At 49.7% G+C, this 16530-nt stretch overlaps 5 protein-coding genes across 5 annotated transcripts; 1 reads left to right on the top strand and 4 right to left on the bottom strand.

The window, feature by feature from the left end:
* Positions 1-263: 263 nt before the first annotated feature.
* On the bottom strand, positions 264-3719 carry F5J12DRAFT_907484 (glycosyltransferase family 2 protein; the record flags this gene model as incomplete). Its single annotated transcript, XM_051748944.1, has 17 exons — positions 264-322; positions 388-479; positions 534-556; positions 607-633; positions 688-933; positions 988-1071; positions 1125-1283; positions 1350-1559; positions 1618-1797; positions 1847-1939; positions 1989-2521; positions 2568-2622; positions 2671-2854; positions 2979-3280; positions 3329-3341; positions 3380-3645; positions 3702-3719. The coding sequence occupies 17 exons, from the start codon at positions 3717-3719 to the stop codon at positions 264-266; spliced, it is 2544 nt and encodes an 847-aa protein (XP_051595490.1).
* Positions 3720-5062: 1343 nt separating this feature from the next.
* F5J12DRAFT_727305 (GH3 auxin-responsive promoter) lies at positions 5063-7096 on the bottom strand (the record flags this gene model as incomplete). Its single annotated transcript, XM_051741798.1, has 6 exons — positions 5063-5319; positions 5376-5545; positions 5603-5748; positions 5806-5985; positions 6040-6431; positions 6487-7096. 6 exons carry the CDS (start codon positions 7094-7096, stop codon positions 5063-5065), a joined length of 1755 nt encoding a protein of 584 aa, XP_051595489.1.
* Positions 7097-7643: 547 nt separating this feature from the next.
* F5J12DRAFT_966070 (uncharacterized protein) lies at positions 7644-9167 on the top strand (the record flags this gene model as incomplete). The annotated part of the gene is made up of 8 exons (XM_051750007.1): positions 7644-7812; positions 7876-7982; positions 8036-8180; positions 8249-8586; positions 8642-8681; positions 8732-8827; positions 8880-8950; positions 9005-9167. 8 exons carry the CDS (start codon positions 7644-7646, stop codon positions 9122-9124), a joined length of 1086 nt encoding a protein of 361 aa, XP_051595488.1. The 3' UTR covers positions 9125-9167.
* A 203-nt stretch (positions 9168-9370) lies between these two features.
* Positions 9371-13150, bottom strand: F5J12DRAFT_727250 (WD40-repeat-containing domain protein; the record flags this gene model as incomplete). The annotated part of the gene is made up of 19 exons (XM_051741789.1): positions 9371-9591; positions 9651-9819; positions 9869-9947; positions 9997-10027; positions 10086-10236; positions 10345-10400; positions 10452-10524; positions 10574-10634; positions 10684-10785; positions 10840-11519; positions 11579-11605; positions 11656-11785; positions 11835-12066; positions 12117-12224; positions 12276-12306; positions 12374-12757; positions 12806-12830; positions 12878-12927; positions 13037-13150. Coding segments are annotated over 19 exons (2724 nt in total), but the record flags the coding sequence as incomplete, so codon positions are not given.
* Positions 13151-15087: 1937 nt separating this feature from the next.
* F5J12DRAFT_861477 (uncharacterized protein) lies at positions 15088-16232 on the bottom strand. Its single transcript, XM_051746880.1, has 5 exons — positions 16018-16232; positions 15832-15961; positions 15636-15768; positions 15546-15581; positions 15088-15481 (listed from the first exon to the last, which is right to left on the bottom strand). Exons 1-5 carry the CDS (start codon positions 16170-16172, stop codon positions 15429-15431), a joined length of 507 nt encoding a protein of 168 aa, XP_051595486.1. The 5' UTR covers positions 16173-16232; the 3' UTR covers positions 15088-15428.
* Between the last annotated feature and the right edge of the window lie 298 nt (positions 16233-16530).

The raw sequence follows: 16530 nt of genomic DNA, 5'->3' as shown, positions 1-16530 counted from the left end.
ACAGTGAGTCACCAGACAACGTTCCAATGAAAGGACGTGATGGTTAGTTATTCGCCTCCCCAAAAACTCGACGGAAGAAAATTGTTCCTTCTCGACTGTTAGTCATTGCTAAGGACCGAAGTTAGCGATCCTAATTCTACCCAATTCCTAGGGTAACATATTCGTATCATTGTCCTTACTACTTGTCCAATACAACTCACAGCATCAATGGGGCAGCTTAAAAGGAGATATGTATGCAAAGAACCTCGCCTAACGATCTGACATCACTCTCCAGCGAACAGGCGTACCAACATATACGTCGTCGATCCAATGAACCGCACGACTGGAGGCACGTGCGCAGAGGGTCAGAAAACAAATTCAAACTTGCATCGAGGATATACGACGTACACGCAAGTCCGACGACTGAAAATAGGATAAATGCCATATAGCCATCTACCGAATTGGACACTTGACCGCTCTCCGGGCTTGGCGTTGCAGATCTGTGGGCAAGTGATGAGCCCGGGATAAATGTTTACGTGGCAGCGAGGACTTACACGACGACTGCTGCTAGCAATGCCTATATGACTCGTCAGGACCGAGCCAACCCTACCAAACTGTCTAACTTACATTGCTCAGTGTCCAAACCAGTAATACCTAAACCTCTGTGAGACAGTGTCTTTCACAACAGAACAACACGTAACCGCTCACATTAGTTCTAAACGTCTTGTAGTAATCCTCTTGCTTCGTAGCAGGGTCGACTTTGCGTTCTTCCTTTGGCGGCTTAGTGGAGAGAACACATATCGCATCCTCGTATGCTGCATTGATATCTGTCTCAGCAGTGGGGACAGCCACTTCAACTTCGTTCTTGTTCTTCCCAACGGAAACAACCCCCAGGTCGGTGGAGACTTTGTTGTCGCCTTTGGTACCCCAGGACACGTCGTGTACGTTGGCAAACTACGGGAAAACTGTGAGACCGGTCTACCACGTAGATTGATTCGTTTTACGCACAGCGTAGACGTTCAAGACTGCAATGTAGGACGGAGCCATCAACAGGTACTGCACGAAGGACGTTATCATGTGCCAAGGTTCAAACTAAGACTATGGTAAGTTCAACTGTCGACGGAACCTAACAGGAAGAGACATACGAAGATAAGCGACGCAGCCACGTAGAGTCCAAGGGTTGCAGCAAGTGACAACACGATATTTCTGAAAATCGAGTTCGAGAAAAGGTCGGTTGCTTTGATAGAGCCGTCTGCAGCTGTCACCTCTTCTATACCTTTAATCGCGAGATAGAGGGCAGAGAACTATTGCTCATCGTTAGGAACACAGCGCTCGTCGTTCGCAGATGTCATGAGGATAGGGGTACGTACGGTCATGTAGATTGTGACGAATCCGAAGCCGATGAAGGCGAGCGTATACCCCCACTTGGATCCCTGGGGACGATTTCCAAGGGAAAGCAGGAAACACATGATAAGCAGTCCAAGGTAAAAGTAGTTAAGAATAAGATTGAGAATGTGCAGCTTTGGCACGTAGCTCTCCAGGGCATTTGAAAGGATAACAAAAGCAATATAATAATTGCCCTTTCAACGACACCGTAAGCCGTGCGAGAAAATGGTGCGAGCAGATGGGGAAACCTACAAGTGCGAACCACGCAAAGATAAGATTGTACAGCTGATAAAACATCTCGACATGTATCCAGAACTTGCGAGCGAAGCCGTGCGAGGAGCGATATAAATAGTGAAAATGGACAAGACTGTGAATGGCAGCGAAGAAGGACCCGTTGAGCCAGCGCCGCCGCTGTGATATCAGCTCCGGAACCTGTGTACATGAATAGACGAGAATCAGAAGACCAGTGTAAGCACCATACCTGGTCGGGCACGTCAGTGACAGCATAAGCTGACTTGACATAGTGCAAGATCCATGAACCTCCTCGCTTCGAGACCAACTCCCAGCACAATATCTACGAACTCGTGAGCACTAATATACTACAGGAACCAGGGATAACTCACCCGATCCTCTGCAAGGTACATATTGGCAGTGAAGATGTCTGCACCGGCCCCATGCATTTTCTCACCCAAAAAGTACTTCTGCAGTGGCCCTTCCCCCGTAGTATCGTTCTGCAGTGCGATATAGCGGTATGCACTGAATGCACCGGGTAGTACGGTGATGTATCCGAAAACACTCTCCAAAGGTTTATCCAGGATATTCGACATCTTGTACTCAAAGTTCTGCGCCGCGACAAGTGGATTGATGAGATACTGCCCGTACTTGCCCTTTAAGGCAACGATCTCCCCACAAGCCCCGCCGACATTCGAGTTAATGTCAAAGGCCTTCCACAGGTGATATATGGATGTGGTACCCGGCATAGTCCCGACGTCAAGGAGCACGCATACATTAGGCTGTAGGATCGGTCCAAAAGCATTAAAGAACCACCGATGGGAGTTAATTTTCTTTTGATTCTGCTCCTTGAGGCAAAATATAACTTGAACTGGCACGATGCCCTTTTCGGCACCCTCGATTTTCATCGAAGGGGATACGGAGACTAAAATAATGAGAATGGGGCAATAAGATGCGAGAAACCTGCGCACTCTGCGTCGTGTACTCATAAATGTGAGCTGTGACTGGTTTGCCGTTCACAATGTTCTGAAGTCATGTTGGAACTCCACGCACAAATGAATGTTGGTCACTCACCTTTGCAATTCCGTCCTGGTAAGCTCCCATTGTTGCGATGACGCTCAGTGTTCGAGAGTTGATCTTCTGTCGACCATCACTAACGATACATACAACCACCTTCTTCCATCCTTCTTTTCCCCATGTTTTACTACGGTCCCGCTTACACAGATGCGCAATGTTTTTCATGACCCCATGCATCGACCTACAGAATAACTCCTCGTCTTCGTTGTACATCGTCATTACAATGAATAGTTCTGTGCGCCGAGGAGGGTCATAGTGTACTTGACGCAGCGTGAAGCCAGAATCTTTGAAATCGTTGGGGTCACATGTCGGCCGCCGAGTATCGCATATGCGTAAACTCCCGTTCATTCCGCAAAGCGCACATGTCCAGCAGTTTCGATGGCACCGCTGAATCTAGTACGAGATTTCCGTGGAACAGTTCAACTTTCTTGAGCGTCTTGTACCGCCGGGGCACCCGCTGAGGGATGCGCCCATAGCGGATATTGGTTTCAGGCTGGTCGTCGAGACCCGCCACTTGCTCATAGCTACCCGGTATCCTGATGCGCTGGTACGGAATTTCCCTCTGGATAAGTGGAATGTCACCCTCTTCGTCGGCTTCAGTTGACAGCTGTGTAGGAAGACCCCCAGTGAGAATCTCTAGGCTGAACGCCATGACCGTATGGATTGGACTGAACACCAAGATAGTCCGTCGTTGGCTGAGACTAACTGCGGGGTCGGAGTATGCACCGGATATGTATCGTGGGGAGCGTACGCGTCGTGCTGAGCCTGGTAGGGATCGTGAGCAGGTGTCGATGAAAACGAGGCTGGTTGAATCTGAGGTGTCGAGAACGGATCCGAGAGGTGGTAAGGCTGACTCGAAGTGTGCTGGTTCTGTTCGTACTGCGTCCCGTACGGGTCATACTGCGATTGCCGCTGGTCGTATGGGTAAGGGCTGTATCCATCGTTGTAATGACCACACTGGGCTTCGTCTGCCTGTGAAGACGTGATTGAATTTCGAGACGGGTCCTCAGCAAGTATCTTTGACTTACCTCTGGGTATCTCGACATTTCGCAGCCGGACACGCTGTTGAGACAATCCTACGGATGGATGTTTGAATGTGAATGAACAAGGCACGGTTTCCTTATTATTGCTTTTACACAAAAAGTACTCGGCCCTTGGCGTGGCGGTGACTGCGGATTCAATAACAATGGACAAGGAAAGCCTTGGACAGCCAACGCCCTTCCGATGTAGGGGTCTTCCATCGCCATATGGCATCGTTACACCGGAGGACCACTGCCCGGCCGCAGGTGAGGCTATGTGAGTCGCTCATGATTGTCTCCACTGGGCGAGAGGTCTCTTCACAGTATGTGTACATACTCCGGACCTTTGATCCCTCTAATAAAGACAGAATATCTGTTCCCTGCCCCTCTTCCATAGACTCGACAGGAAGATAATCGTTCTCTCTCAACTCTTCTTCCCCGCCGACATGCAACAATATTACACCGTCAGATTCGAACACCTCTGATTCATACGACGTCTGCATCTGGAAGATCTACCATAACAGACGTTTGTGATTTGACGTTCACAAGCAGCCAGCAGTTCTCATGGGCACAAGGTTCCTACACATCAAGGATTCCAAGTCCAACGTCCCGACGACAATAGGGACATCTGCTCTAGGGTGTGGAGCTCGGATACCGGGAAGTTAAGACCCATGGTCGAGGTAAAATTTGGTTGTTGTTTGCGGGTTTCCGCAGTTGCTGCGCCCATCCTTAGTTATGCAAGGAGGGCGTTATAACCCTTTATATGCAGACACGGAAAGCCAACTCCACCAGTGGCTATCCTAGATAGTCCGCAGTCAGTGTAAAATCTTGGTAACGTCTATTTTGAAGACCTACTATGAGGCACAGATTGTTGCGCGGCTCTTGCTACTGTTGCAAGGTATTCCTCCTTACTATTAGGACGGCCGGACGTACAACATACAGGCCACTGGGACCAGTGCCCGGATCGATTCTCCGATGGTTCACGTTCACATCCGGCAACACGGGTATCCGAATGCATTTATCAAGTAGCGTGGTATCTGAAACGTGTCGTTTAGTGTTTTCATAGTTATCCCAACACAGAGTCTACCGGGCGATCCGTTTCTGACACTGATTGTAACTGTGCAATCTATCGTGAAATGGTCGTGCCGACAGTTACTACCCCAGAAGTTTTCCTCTAGGATGACATCTCAAAGCTCGCGATGGCGGTTGACGAAACCCGGAGTCTCATTTGAAACATTTCCACGACCCTCTCAATGTTTTACGTTAGGTAGGCGATCAGTGCTCATCAGCAGCACGGGGCTCCGCAGTGGCAAGATTGGGTTTATTACAGCTGAGCCATACGTCGGCGACAGTATTACACGGGACAACACTTATAATTCCATTACAACCTTCTTCACAATCCACTCCTGCTGATCTTGGTTTGACATTACGACGGGCACCTTGATCTGACCAATACCGGCTTTCATTGACTCACTCCGCCACAACCGATATTCCGCAAAGGTCCCAGGCTTGACGATCCGAATCGTTGGCAGACGAAGTCGTCCTGTGTCAAATGCACATTGATGCTCATCGTTTGTAGCTGCGAGCGCATCGAAGGCATTTTGTCTTGCTAAATTGGCGCTCGGGCCTAATTTGTATCGTGGTGAATTGGAACAAGGTGGCCCGAACAATGCGGCAGCTTACCAATGTCGCCCACGATTTCGAGGAAAAAGCCCACCGTCTGCGGAAGCTCGCGGCGGTCGACGACGGCTGTAAATTCCTGTACTTTCACGATATCTTCTGTATTGATCGCCCGAATCACATCGACGAGATGTGCCTCGGTAATCGCAGCATATGGGAAGCGGATCACCAGGCTACGTGCGTATCAGACACCTGTACGTTCCATCAAAATAAACGTCTAACGTCCTCACTTTTTGCGTCCGTAGAACTTGAATACCGGCGAACCGTTTCGAGGGTCGAACCCAGTGACCTGGATAATATCGTCTATGAGGTACCTCCATAACCCATCTTGGGTCGTAGCCACAGGTTGGTAGCACTTGCCCGGTTGTAGGTCCCACTTCCAAAAATATACGTCAGCCGGTGCGCGGCAGAACAGAGGCATCGAAAAACGCACAGCCTGAAGTATCTTATCATGTACCAAGGTCTCCGAAGCATCAAGAAATTCGATGACATCTCCCGTTTCGAAGACAAACGTCTCGGTATCGTCGGCGTTGAGCATTCTCCCCATTATGCACTCTGTGCACCCATATCCCACGTTTTGAATAAGAACATTCGGTCCGAGTACTGATCTTGCCTGTCTTGAATGAGCTGAACTGCGTCACCAGACGTGACACATAGGAGCCGTTACCTTGGGTATTACCGTGGCGAATGTACCGCTACATATGCATACGAGGGTCTTCAGATTCGGCCAAACGCGTTGTGCCCATGCAGGACAAGTCAGAGGGGGTCCTATGTTTTGAAGTTCCTCTGCTCGTTGTGGGCTCGCCCGAAAGTTCGCTTGCAAATATGCTCGGACGTGGTCGATGTGTTCGATTTGGGGAATGGTCCCATCCCGCACACTGGTGATGAGCACGTCCCAGTCTTCGTGGATGTGGTGGATGAGGTCGACGAAGAAAGTTAGGAATGTCATGACGAATCTTTCAAGTGTTGGCTCCGAGAGTGCGAACAGCGCGTGGATCAGAAGAAAAGAGCGGTGGTGGGTGATGAACCCTGCTGCCCATGGTGAAACGTGACCTGGCACTATACTGCACGTTAGCGATACTAAATTACGCCACATGAACCGATTCGACCTTACTTATAGTCCCCATACGACTGCTATCTGTCTCCACGGACCAGTTCTCTGCATCACGCACTCCGCCGCATGTCCCAATACACACAGGGATTTTCTTCATCACCTTCCCATCCTTCCCCATGATTTCTAATAAGTCTCGATAGGTAAAACAAAAAATAAACGCAGCCTTCCTTGCGTCGGTTGAGTGCAGGAACCTAGCCAATGACGAGGGCGTATTGAAGCACCCACGAGGATACTTTGCAAAGAGCTTCGATTTGTTTCCTGTGGTGGAACTGGATATGCCAATGAAACTTGGGAAACCAGGTGCCAGTAAATTTTCGAGGTCAGACTGTTTGCGTGGGTGGTTGAAGAATTTGGCTACGAAAGGGCTGTAAGACTCGTAGTTCGTAACCGGGACGACTCGGCGGAAGTCGATAACAACCGAAGGGTCTTCTTTCACATCCTTGCCTGCGATGGCCTGATGGAAGTGGGAAAGGGAGACGGCGGAAGTACCATACTGGGTGGTGATGTTGGCCCCTACTATATCCCTCAGACGGTGCTCAACACGTTCTTGGAGGGCAGCCTTGAGCCCGGGAGACAAGGACAAAAGGGGGTGTACCGTGGAGGTGGACATCAGCGAAGACTGTAGCTCTGTGCTTGGGAAACAGCTGGGCAATCAATAGCGCGCAAATTGGAGGTCCCAAAAAGTCCTCATGCGCTCCTGTAGTTTTGTTGGGTGTATCCATTTGTCAAGGCTGTCACGCCTGTCGATCGGCAACTAGTTCACGAGGTCTGCATCCGAATAACGAACCCAACCATTATCACAGATGGTGACTTGCGTGCATCACGAGCGATATACGAGATTCCACGTAATCCTCCTAACAGCATAGTTAGTCGCAATTTACCTGAGGAAGCTGGTTGTCTTCGGAATCGGGTTTGTATTACGGGACTGGGATGAGTAAATAATGTGAGATCCGGAACGAGCTTACCTGTAGCACATTGAAACATGCTTCCCCATGAATACGCCAGTGGAGACGGTGAAACTGACAACTGAGACACGTCCGACTCGGACTAATACCGTTACTTCAAGTTAATGTAATTAGTACAAATGATAGGGGTCATTGATGGTGTCACGTGATCAAAACACTCATTCGCTTGTGGGTTCGAGTCCGCACCTTGAAATGTCTTTCCAGCCGCAAGCCCATCCAGATCCGCCATGCCTGCGTTTCCCAGAGAACCTGGGATTACATGCCGCAGTAAACATAGAAGCTGCGGTAAATATGCTCCTTAGAGCGGTTCAGATGTCCCAGAACGTCCCCTACATGTGGACATTCATAGACAAGCCAGCCGGTGCGTCATTCAGACCCACTTCATAGACAACGAACGCCGACCTAATGATCGTTTCTTCTACAGAAGGACAACTTTTCTTACTATATCTTCAAAATCCGGCACAGTTTCCCAACGACGGTATTCGATATCAGGATCAAGAAAGCCGCTATGTTATACCTGCCGGCAATCGGGTACGTCCTATCCTCGCGGTTTAGGTGTTCGCTCATCCTACGCTTTATCTCAGGAAATGGAAGTCTCAGAGATCAAGCACGGCTTTGTGCCTAATTCTCCGGACACAACTGCTTGGCGCCTGCGGCGGCGCTACCGTCTGCATAGAGGAGGCCACCCCCAGCTTGTGCTCGTGCACTACACGCGCGGGCCCCCCATACGTGAGCCCATTTTATCATCGTCGCCGCATCGTAATTTACGGTGACTCCACTCTCTTACGCCCGAGCAGAAATCGTCCCGTCACTACTCAATTCTCCCGTACGCCAATACCCTCTCCGTCAAATCACCGAACCGTCCGTATATATTATGGGTGATAAGGCGGGCCAAAAAGTGTATCCGCCTGGATCTGCACCTCCGCCGCCCCCTCAAGCACCAATGGGAATGCCGCCACATCCCATGAGCATGAATCAGCAGGGTGTGAATCCTCCGGTAGTCAGCATAAACGCTCCAGGGATGGGGATGAACGCGCAAGCAATGCTCGCGCAGCAGAACAGTGTTATGGAAGCACTCGAGAGAAGGCGAGAACGGGAACGACCCAGAGAGCGAGGTGGTAGTATGAGTGGTAGTGTAAGACCGTCTTTTCAATCCACAAAGCGAATTACCTCAGCTGATCGTGGAGCAGCGCCCTGGTCCGCCTCGGTTGGACGACGATGATTCGGCAGGTGAGGAAATATAGTGATCACGATGTCATTGTTCATTCACGGATCTTTAGATGAAACCGAAACAATATCTACTCGTACGCTGGCCATAACCAGGTACCGACGTAACCATGAACTCATGGAAGAGGTGTTCAAACAAGCTGCATTTGGCACGCGTTCACATTTACCTTCCCCTAAATCGTCTTGCTCATTACCACACAGGTAACGTGAAGCGACCCGCACCACAAACCGCATATTCGATATTCGACAAATCAGAACTAGAAGCCAAAGTGGTGCGTACAAAGCGTATTTTCTGGGGTCGATGTCATTGAGATTCCCTTCGATAGAACAAGCTACAAGAGGAAGTTGACGCGTTGCGGGCGAAGGCCGTGGAGCGCAAGACGCGCTTAGTATCTGAAGATGTCATTGCCGTTAACGCGCCGAGTCCCATGGAGATTGCCCCATGACATGTTTGCAATGTACATTTCATAATGCGAGACATGCAATAATGCTGTAGGGTCACCCCCAAGCAGGTTCGCTGGCTTCCTGCAGATCACGGGATTATGGTCACTTGCGCTTCATGGGACCTAATATTAAGTTTTTCGTCATTTCGTTCTTCGCCATCCAGTGACCATGCAGACTGGATCCCCAGAGACACCATAGATACCCACACATGAAGACTAGTTATGCACAGTAGTGTACAGCTCGTGTCATCACGATTCGTCCAACGACTGCTCATCGCGCTCATCTACTGGAACATCCGTTGACCATACTCGAACTACTCCACTATGGCTACCAGTGGCAAACATTGTGGTCTTCAAATCCTTCAGCCCACGGTTCCACCCGATACACGTCAGGTCACCCCTCGTAACATGTGGAGCTATGAAATGGAGAAGTGCAGCGGAATCTCGGTCCCAGATATGTATATCCCCGGCTAAAATAAAATGTGTCACGACACCACCCACGGTAGATAAACCATCGAAATGGACGAACTTTTTCCGGCACACACCACAAATTGGTCGTCGCAACCTCCGAAACAGCAGGACCCTACATATTCGACTGGGATCTTGGTCGCGAAGGTGTGTTTCAGGGTCATGCGGGAGGTGGTACAATCGCGATCCCGGTCCTTAACGATCTCCAGTCTCCATATTTGAGGAGGTGCCTGACGAGCGCGGAATGAAAAATATGTCTCGGGCGAGTTCTGTACCGACCTTCTCCAGTGAAAGAAGTATGAGGGAGGTCTTCCTTGCCATGGTGATGTCGCGGATATCATCAGCCAAAGGCGTTTGACTGAGGGTCTGGTCGGCGACGTTAAACCACTACTCAATACGCAACACACCTTTCTTTCGTCTTCGTGACCATGTTATATACTAGCGGAACGGGTAACAGTCAGCACTGCGCAGTGAGGTAACAGTTCCAGTACCCTACCAATAATTCTCTTCTCCACTCTGATATGGTAGCTGGGGTGTGGACCCTCTTCCGGGGTGATAGAAGGCCCCACCCCTACCAACCGAACACAATCCTGAGTTACTGCGACGCCACACAACTGTATTTGACCAAGGTTGTAGGTATCCGAGACCTAAAGAAGCGACTATGAGGAAATCGAACCAGGTATGAGGTAGGCGTCACTCTTTACCGTTCCCTCTATAAGATTCTAGAAACAAACGTCGTCAGTAGGGTAGACAACCAGGGTGCCTCCACGCACTAATCTCACGACATCGCTGCCTTCCACAGATAAGAAACCTAACTACAGTCGTTACTAACATGGCTGTACACCCAATAAATGGGGCTTACCTTCACCATTCGGAAGCCAGGCAACAGATTGGATAGGTTGTTCTCGAACAATTGATCTCATGCATATACCATCCTGGCAAGTGTATCAATATACAAGCTCACAGCACGGAGATGCGTAGTACCTCTGACCACACTCTTAAAGCGCGGGGAAGCCGAACTAAGATTGCCTGGCCGTTTGGAGACCTACCCCATTATTCGCGGAAGCAGGATGCAACAGAACATTGTCACCTACCAAGCAACCTGAGCAATAAGACCTCTTCCATTGAACAGAACACGGTGGGCAGTCAATTCTCCGGACCTTGCTACCCGGAACAATACTGATTTCTTGTCCCATCTAGAAGGGATATCGGTCTTACTGTTAAGTGAAGAACGGGAACCAGTTCCTCACCCTGCCGTTGCCAAGAACTTCCCATTCGGCGAGAACTGGAGATGACGCACTAAAGCCTGATGTGCAACCTGATCCTGCATCGGAGCAAGCATATCCCATTTCACGGAGCCGTTCATCGCACGGCCGGACATCCCGAATTCCGCAATCTCCAGCGCAGGGCTCCTTGGGCGCGAAGCAGCCCCAAGCATAATCACCGTGCGGACGGCATTCACGAAACGTTGTCTGGCATCAACACCACCAAGCGTGATGTTCCTATCACTGCACTGGTCAGATAACACAGACGGTGCCACGGATGCCGAGGAGGAAATGGGCGCATCGTGACATGCAAAGGACCGCTTGGGTTCCCGAAACTCGGTGTGATGGGATGACGTCGGACAAGGGTGACGAAAAGGTTGAGGTTGATCTGGCTGATTATGAAGTGGCAGAACGGCATCTTCACGAAACATAGTTACGTGGATTGCCCGTAATAATCGCCAGAACAGTACTTGCATGGACAGAAAGCATGTGTTGCACCATTTGATGGTGATCCTCGTGCCTCTGACGATGCGGAGGTTGGCAACCCTTGCCGTAAATTCAGCAATGACGTCTCCGAGCCATTTTTGACCACTATGGCGGACGAATATCCATCGCTCAGAAGCGAACCAGGCGGACACCGCGGCAAGTCCAAAGGATGTGATAACCTGTTGAAAAGTAAGGGCATACGTAGCTAGGACAGAAAAGGAAACCTTGCCGTTAGAACTGTGATTATGGTTGAGGTGACAGACCCCTGCGGGATGTGAACCAATACAGCCAGGAACTACCACAGAATACTCATACCTGACCAGAGGAATACGTGAAAAGCATAAGTCCTGCGGAGAACGACGCAATAGACATCACGAGGAAAACGAGCGGGGATCGTTTGATCCATATTGATACCCACCATGGCACTCTGTGTCCAGGAGAGCGGCTCGACCGCGAAGTTAGTAATGGAGCGAGGTAAGGAAAAATTAACATACTACATGGCCTTCTTCCAGGTGAGTCCGAGGAGACTATTCACTGCTGCTGCAATACTGAAAACCAAGGACGAGAACCAGAGGGTGTTCACAACATTGGCTAGTTTACCACCGGTCGTTGAATACGAGAATTGCAAAGTTGTTGCAGTCACGCCAGAAAAGAATGTGGCTACGGTAGACAGGTTTAGCAGATTAGCGGCCGCATGTTGCTGGTGAGAACTAATCGTCGGAACACCTGAACAACATCATTGATAAGCGCGACATACACGCCTTCCCGGAACGCACCGATTTCTATGAACATGGCCAATGTCACCGTGACATTGTCGATGTGATAGCCGATCTCACTAGTCAAGTCGTGTACATAGCGTTGCACGGCGGCGGACCGAAATTGGTCTGAAAAAGGGTTAGAGCTCCGTAAGGGAAACGCGCCGCAGAGAATCTGACTTGTGTACTCGTTGAGGTGGGTAGCCCAGTACTGAATTGATGGCGTAGTTATCACTCGAGTGCAAGCCGCCGATACTGTGGTGGCTAAAGTTACTCACCCGCAGGTTCCCTTCGAACTCCATCATGGACTGATTAACAGCTACATCATCGAATTCCGGGAATTCATTGAGGCACTTGACGAAATTCTTCACGTCGTCGGCAAAGTTCTCTAAATGGTATGGTAATGTATCCGGTTGTAAATTATCATCAAGAGGGAGAGGACGACGCCTCCGCCAAGCAGCACGACGCCTCTCGCCGTCCATAGCATCTGGATTGAGAAGTGCCTCGCGAGAGTGGCGAATAACCCGACGTGGAAACAAAGAGGCAGCATTCTCCCGGATGAGGAACAGGATATTCGTGAGGCGTTTCCGTAGTTTGGAAGCTGAAGAAAGGATGCCAACGGAACTCCCAAGATGGCGAGCCGCATTTTCGAAGTTACATAACTAACAGAGGAAGTCAGTTTGCGAGCCCCGAAAGGAAGCACCACCCACTTCTATGTCTAAGTTTTCCACCTGTCTTTGAAATTGCTGAGTGCGTCACGTCAACGAGGATGAACGTCTTACTTTTGGAACTTGAAAAATCGATCTGCGCCTGCTGCCTGCTGCTTGACATCCTTCGATACTGTTGCTACATGTCGTGGTTAGCAGGTTCAAAGGCAGTCGCTATCTAAGCCTACGCAAGTCATCATCTGGAGCGGGTTGCGACATGGCGTCTAGAGGAACGTCAACTCCAGCTCTGCGGATGGGGGGAGTGGCCGACGTACCAGTGTCCAGCTCTTCATCGTTGCTCAGCTCTGCCAGTTGGTCGAGCAGACTAAGTAATATTTGCTTCCGTTTCCGACTCCAGTCCGCATCCAAGTGGGAAGAGTAGCCCCCTGCATTTCGTGCTGTACATGCCAACTTTATTCAAGCGATCCAGGAGCTCGACCGTTTTCTTCCTTACCTCGATGCATATATGTTGAAATGTTATTTGGAAGGTGAATCAGTTCTAGAATCGAAGAAGTGCGTTAAGACGGATGGTTTTTAATACCGCAACAGCCGTCAGTCTGCCAGTAAAAGTGTCAGGAACCAGGGAGGATTACCCAACCTATAAGTATTAGATCCCATTGCGCACTTTCAGACTTGTGTACCACGTTGTTTGACTGCAAGCGGACAGATCCAGCCCTTTCTGGGCGCTCGAGGAAACGTGCCACCGGATGTATGCAGCATTCCCCACACACGTAACCGTTTCCCGAAGATATGCAATTCTTTTTCGCTTCGGCTTTCCTGGCGCTCTTTAATGCCAGTCCATTCTAAACCACCGCGAGTCCATATGACGTGAAATCGTGTACTTCGTCTGCAGAATCATATGGTTATGAGCTCATGTAATACTGTCCAACGCGCGATATGGAAGAGAAGATTATGCCAAGTGGAGTGGAGGAATGGAAAGGTGATTTTAACTCCGGCAAGGACAAGGCCCGGTGTGGTGAGAACTGAGGAGTATATTATTTAATGGTGCATGGAAAAGCACATGCACACATACACACCATCGACACGATGTTTCCCGACCCTGCCTAGGAAAGACAAAGGGGTAACGGAACGGACGAACTGGATCGCTCCCTTGATATCATTGGTTTGAGTGACTCCGGACCCGAACGAATCGGCTGCTGTGTGCCAGTATATCGCACGTGTAGTCTCCAAAAGCGAATTCTGCCAACGCGCAGCGCACCCATTCATTCCACAGTCAACAATGAGGTATACATACCATGAGATCCAAAATCGGCGGGAACGCAGACAAAACCCTATGAAAGACTGCGTGAATTAATGGGTCGTTGGAGTAACGGCTACCCGCATGCTGGCAATGACAAGTCCGTATGGTGTTATCGTGTGCCATTCGGATCAGGGCTGCAAGCCTTAGCGCCTGGCTGCATATGTAACCTGGTAACGTGGGTGTGATCCTAGGATAAAACTTGGGTAACTTACTGTCATCCCAGATAGGATTACGTGGAACATGTTCGAATCACTGGTCCTCGAAACTTGAATATGGAACTGAAGATGATATTGTATCCGGAGATTCGGAGATATATACTAGCGGCTCATGAGTTGACTTGCAACTTCCAAGAATACGGAGGGTCTTCTTGGCACATTGAATGGTCGTGTTCTCATTGTCGCGGACCTTTCGGCGAGTACTTAGTCTTAGTCTCCAGCACGATGATCTCTGCAGGCGACTTGTCGGCATGTCACTCGAGAACGCGGCAACCTGCCATCAAACCCCTTGAGCATCAGGTTTATCATATGACATTAGCAACAAAATGACTGGTGCGTGGAGGATCTGGTTGTTGCCTGTAGCACCACTGGCTCGGATCCCAGATCCCCTCAGTTGTCCGTTCATCTTGCCTTCGGACTACGGACTTGCGATACAATGAGTGACACCCATTATCAGCTAACGTACTCCGGAGCCACGTTTGGACATCATTGTCCATGATATTCTCATAAGTCTCAGATAATGAGTGTACAAGCTGGTTAAGGCATGGCAATCAGCGCAGAGGCATATCCGGTGGACGGGAATGAATGAAGCGTCTTAACTACCGAGGCAGGCTGACTTCGGAAAAGTCATGGGTCAAGGGCACATCAGGACCCTTGCTTACCATCGGCCACCCATCAAATAGATGGCAATATGCACCCTGGTTCTTGGTGAACCAGTCAGAGGTGGAGTATGTCCACAAATCACCGACTGCCAGAGGTTATTTATGGTGCTCGCGACCGAGCATCCGCCGTCTACACATCTCTCAGTGGTGCCACGATGATGACGCTGACACTGTCCGCAAAAAAATTGACTTCGAGACTGCACTCGATAAGACTATAAACCGCGTCACTTACTCTGTATTTTCCCATTGTGTCTAGGATGGCTCAGCAAAGGCATTCGTGGCAGTTGCACAATCCAGATGTAGTTACTCGCACACCTATATTGGGCGATACGGCCAGAGGCACCAAATGCGTGAGAGCAAATACATTTCTGAGGGCAAGTGGAATCGTGCCCTTGGAATGCCCAGAATTTAATATAAATGAATATGACTTGCATTCATGTTAAAAGCAATCCACATCCCAGTGTCTAGACAATGTGTGTGCAAGGCAACTACACCCGGATAGAAGTCGCCTCCTTCTGGGCCAACGAATGGAGATCTTGTTCTGGGATTTAAAAAAAGGACACCCTGAGATCTGCTGTCGCGTCATTATGGCACTATCCACTCACGCATACCCCAAACATGGGATCGAAGATCGAGAAATTCTTCGTCGCGCGTCGAGTAAGGCAAAAATAGACTACTGCAGAGGTGTTACTCACCGATGTGAAGACCATCATACACTTTCTTTAGTTCCGCGCGTACTCTAGCTAAATCATCTTGACTTGCAGAACGTTGCGAGAGTGCCTTCAAGTCCTTCTCAACGGCTTCTATTCGTCGCACATGTGCTGATACCTAGCGACAACAACACGAGTCAGCAGTCAGATATGAGTAGGATGTACTTGTGCTAGCGATCACCTTCTCTGTGCTAGTTCGCAACTCCTCTACGCTAGTTTGGAGAGCTGCCGAAGCGGCCTTGTACTCGTCCAGTAAATGGTAAGCGGCAAATGCGGAAGCTAGCGAAAAGCCGAACAAAAATCCAATCAAGCTAACAATCTATATGATCAGCATGGATTAAATAGCACTTGTTAGATAGATACAAACCCTCCACGGAAGCCGCCAATTGGCTTCTTGGGCCTTGCCACTGTTCCAAGGTTGGGAGAAGTCGAAGTCTCCTCACGCAGCACCTGTGAAGTTGATAGGTATCGCGATGCCGTGCACTTAGATATTTTTCGTGTCAGTGGAAGGCTACGCAGCATGGCGGTCGTCGCTTGGGTAGTACCGTTAATAACAACTTGTGTACGTCCTCTGGAACGAGTAGCCCTCACACGGCCTTCCCGGCTAACCCCGCACTAATCTACCATGGGTGGCTGTGTAGAAAGCCCCTACTAAGACAGGTTCAGGATGCGCAACGAAGGCTCTTGTTGAACATGCGCTGATCGCTCTTTTTGTTAGAAGGTACGTTGGAAAAAACAAAGACGGACAACAAGTTCGATGAACGCTGCTTTCACATATCTGACACGCTAGTCCAGTGAATACCAAGTGCCTGATAAATCTCTGATTGTCATGTTTTTCGAGTTAGCCTCGACGAAGACGCACCTATCCCGTAACTCTGGT

Source organism: Pisolithus orientalis, assembly GCF_024613125.1.
Source record: "Pisolithus orientalis strain OTSU chromosome Unknown F5J12scaffold_54, whole genome shotgun sequence".
Lineage (NCBI taxonomy): Eukaryota > Fungi > Basidiomycota > Agaricomycetes > Boletales > Pisolithaceae > Pisolithus > Pisolithus orientalis.
Note: the sequence above shows the minus strand (reverse complement) of the source record. Positions and strands in the feature narration are given on the sequence as shown.